Source organism: Octopus bimaculoides, chromosome 22 (genome assembly GCF_001194135.2).
Source record: "Octopus bimaculoides isolate UCB-OBI-ISO-001 chromosome 22, ASM119413v2, whole genome shotgun sequence".
NCBI classification, from domain to species: Eukaryota; Metazoa; Mollusca; class Cephalopoda; order Octopoda; family Octopodidae; genus Octopus; species Octopus bimaculoides.
In genome coordinates, this window is record NC_069002.1 from 29,063,424 (window position 1) to 29,066,575 (window position 3,152).

The 3,152-nt window shown below is 39.5% G+C and overlaps 1 protein-coding gene across 1 annotated transcript in view; it reads left to right on the forward strand.

Moving 5' to 3' along the window:
- LOC106876828 (uncharacterized) overlaps positions 1–3,152 on the forward strand; it is a 51,591-nt gene that overhangs the window by 36,190 nt on the left and 12,249 nt on the right. The window contains exons 18-19 of the mRNA XM_052975681.1: positions 1,179–1,337; positions 2,286–2,444. Coding sequence (XP_052831641.1) covers positions 1,179–1,337; positions 2,286–2,444 — 318 coding nt within the window. The remainder of the gene's footprint in view (positions 1–1,178; positions 1,338–2,285; positions 2,445–3,152) is intronic.

A 3,152-nucleotide genomic window follows, 5' to 3' on the forward strand; every position in this document is an offset into this window, starting at 1 on the left:
GAAGATTTTAATTCAAAACTTATGCAAATAAGACATTTGTACTACAGGGCCAGAGCTGGTTTCAGCCAGGTTGGTATCAAAAGGGTTAAGAATTGTTTCTCTATTATATATTTTAACCCTTTTGTTACCATATTGCTGTTGAGATGTTCTGTGTTTCTTTCAATTAATTTTAAATATAACAAAGAATTTAGTAAAATAACTTAGTTATCATTCAGCTAGTGATAGGAACATAAATTGTGACTAAGGTTTGGTGGAAGATTTTAGTTCAAAACTTATGAAAACAATACATTTGTACTACAGGGCCTGAGCTGGTTTCAGCCGGGTTGGTAACAAAAGGGTTAGTGTAGTTCTTAGGGAGATTCAGCATGCTACAGAATGTAACAAGGTTGGCCCTTTGAAATACAGGTACAACTCATTTTTGCCAGGTGAGTGGACTGGAGCAATATGAAATAAATTGTCTTGCTCAAGAACACAAAGCTGATTTTTGTGGCAGAGCTAAATGGTTACTCATATTTAGAAGAGAGGGAGGGCACAGCTGTGGTGGTTTGGTTAAGAAATTTGCTTCCCAACCACTTGATTTCAGGTTCAGTCCCACTGCATGGAATCTTGGGCAAGTGTCATCTCTTATAGACTCAGCTGACTGAAGCCTTGTGAGTGGATTTGGCAGCAGACAGAAACTGGAAGAAGCTCATCATATATATATGCAGGCATGCGTGTGTTTGTCTGTGTGTGTTTGTCTCTCCTTGTCTTGACAACATCACGTGATAGTTGTAAATGAGTGCCACTGACATACAAGCAGTGTTGTTCGTTTCCAATATACTATGGAAACATAATTTTGCCATGCGGAAATATTACCTTACTTGGTAGCAGATGAGTGTTGGTGACAGGAAGGGCACCCAGCTGTAGAAAATCTGTCTTAATACTTTTCATCTGAACCAAGCAAACGTGGAAAAGTGTATTGTTAAATAGTGATGATGGTGGTGGTAATAATGGTGTTGTTGTTGGTGGTGGTGATGATGATGGAGGCGATGGTAGTGGTTATGGTGGTGGTGAAGGAGGAAGTTACTTGCTTGTTGCCAGATTGCAAAGTGAATATATTCGTTATATTTACATTATTTTTTTACTCACTTTTATAAATAAATAAATAGAATGAGAAATGAATTTAATATTATCTCCAGAACCAAAACCAAGGAACAATGGAATCATGGGAAAATCTATGCGGAAGCTCAGAACTTTGCCAGATTACTAATGGAGATGCCATCAAACATTCTGACGCCTTCAAAATTCGCAGAAATGGTTTCTGAAAAACTCTCTTCTCTATGCCAAGTTAGTGTCAGGTAAGAAAGAGTTTTCCAAATTTCATATAAAACTTTTTGACTTTATTTTTTTTCAGATTTTCAAGTTAGCATGGTTGGGGTGGGGTTGCTAAATAGATAGGTATATATATGTGTGTGTGTGTGTGTGTGTGTGTGTAGGCATGGCTGTGTGGTAAGAAGCTTGTTTCCCAACCACATGATTCCGGGTTCAGTCCCACGGCGTGGCACCTTGGGCAAGTATCTTCTGCTATACCTTCGAATAGACAAAAGCCTTGTGAGTAGATTTGGTAGGCAGAAACTGAAAGAAGCCTGTTGTATATATGTATGTATGTATGTATGTATGTGTGTGTGTGTGTGTGTGTGTGTGTATGTATGTATTTGTGTGTCTGACAACTGATGTTAGTGTGTTTACTTCCCCGTAATTTAGCGGTTTGGTTAAAGTGACCGATAGAATAAGTACTAGGCTTACAAAGAATAAGTCCTGGAGTTGATTTGCTCGACTAAAAGCGGCGCTCCAGCATGGCCTCATGTAAAATGACTGAAACAAGTAAAAGAATAAAAGAATATATATATATATATATATATATATATACACACACACACATACCTATCTATTTATTTGTATGTACACACACACACATGCACACAGGGTGTCCACAAATTCCCTTTACAATTTGAAAAGATCAGAAAAAAAAAAAAGGGAAAGGGTAACTCATCAGGTTTGCATGCAAGCAATGCAACCCATGTGGAAGTGTTCTGATGTTTATAAAACTTTATTTGTTTTGCCTATGTTTTTTTCCAATAAACTCTGCTGAGTTATCCTTTGTTTCTTTTTTGTTTTTTTCCACTGAATTGTTCAGATTGTAAAGATAATTTATGGACATCCTGTGTATATCATGTTTGTATTAGTGAAGCTTATTTAACCACATTTGGATAATTTCTCATTTAGTTGTCTATCATTTTCGACAGGGACCAGTCATGGGCGGAAGAGCAAAAAATGGGTAGCTTTTTATCTGTGAGTCGAGGCTCCGCTGAACCACTCAGATTCCTGGAGCTTACTTACAAGAACACCTCAGACAGTTCCATTCCTCCTGTTGCATTGGTCGGCAAAGGAATCACCTTTGACACGTAAGTCTCATTTGGTGTTGCTATTGAATATTAACTTGGAGGCATATGGCATAGTGGTTAGGGGTGTTGGACTCAGGATTGTAAGATTGTGGTTTCGATTCCTGGACTGAGTGGTGCATTGTATTCTTGAGCAAAACACTTCATTTTATGTTATTCCAGTACACTTAGAATGAGTAATCCTGTGTTGGACTAGTGTCCCATCCCAGGAGTAATATATATGCCAGGGAAACCAGAAAACCGGCCCTGTGCTCCTTACAGAGTAATCTGGACTAATCAGTGAATGCTGACAATAAAGAATACAGATATGACATAGCACTTAGAACTGGTAGAATTTTTGTAGCAATGATGTCAAATACAGGCATACTGTGGTAGCGCAATGGCCCAGTGGTTAGGGCAGTGGACTCGCGGTCATAGGATCGTGGTTTCGATTCCCAGACCGGGCGTTGTGAGTGTTTATTGAGGGAAAACACCTAAAGCTCCACGAGGCTCCGGTGGGGGATGGTGGTGAACCCTGCTGTACTCTTGCACCACAACTTTCTCTCACTCTTTCTTCCTGTTTCTGTTGTGCCTGTAATTCAAAGGGTCAGCCTTGTCACACTGTGTCACGCTGAATATCCCCGAGAACTACGTTAAGGGTACACGTGTCTGTGGAGTGCTCAGCCACTTGCATGTTAATTTCACGAGCAGGCTGTTCTGTTGATCGGATCA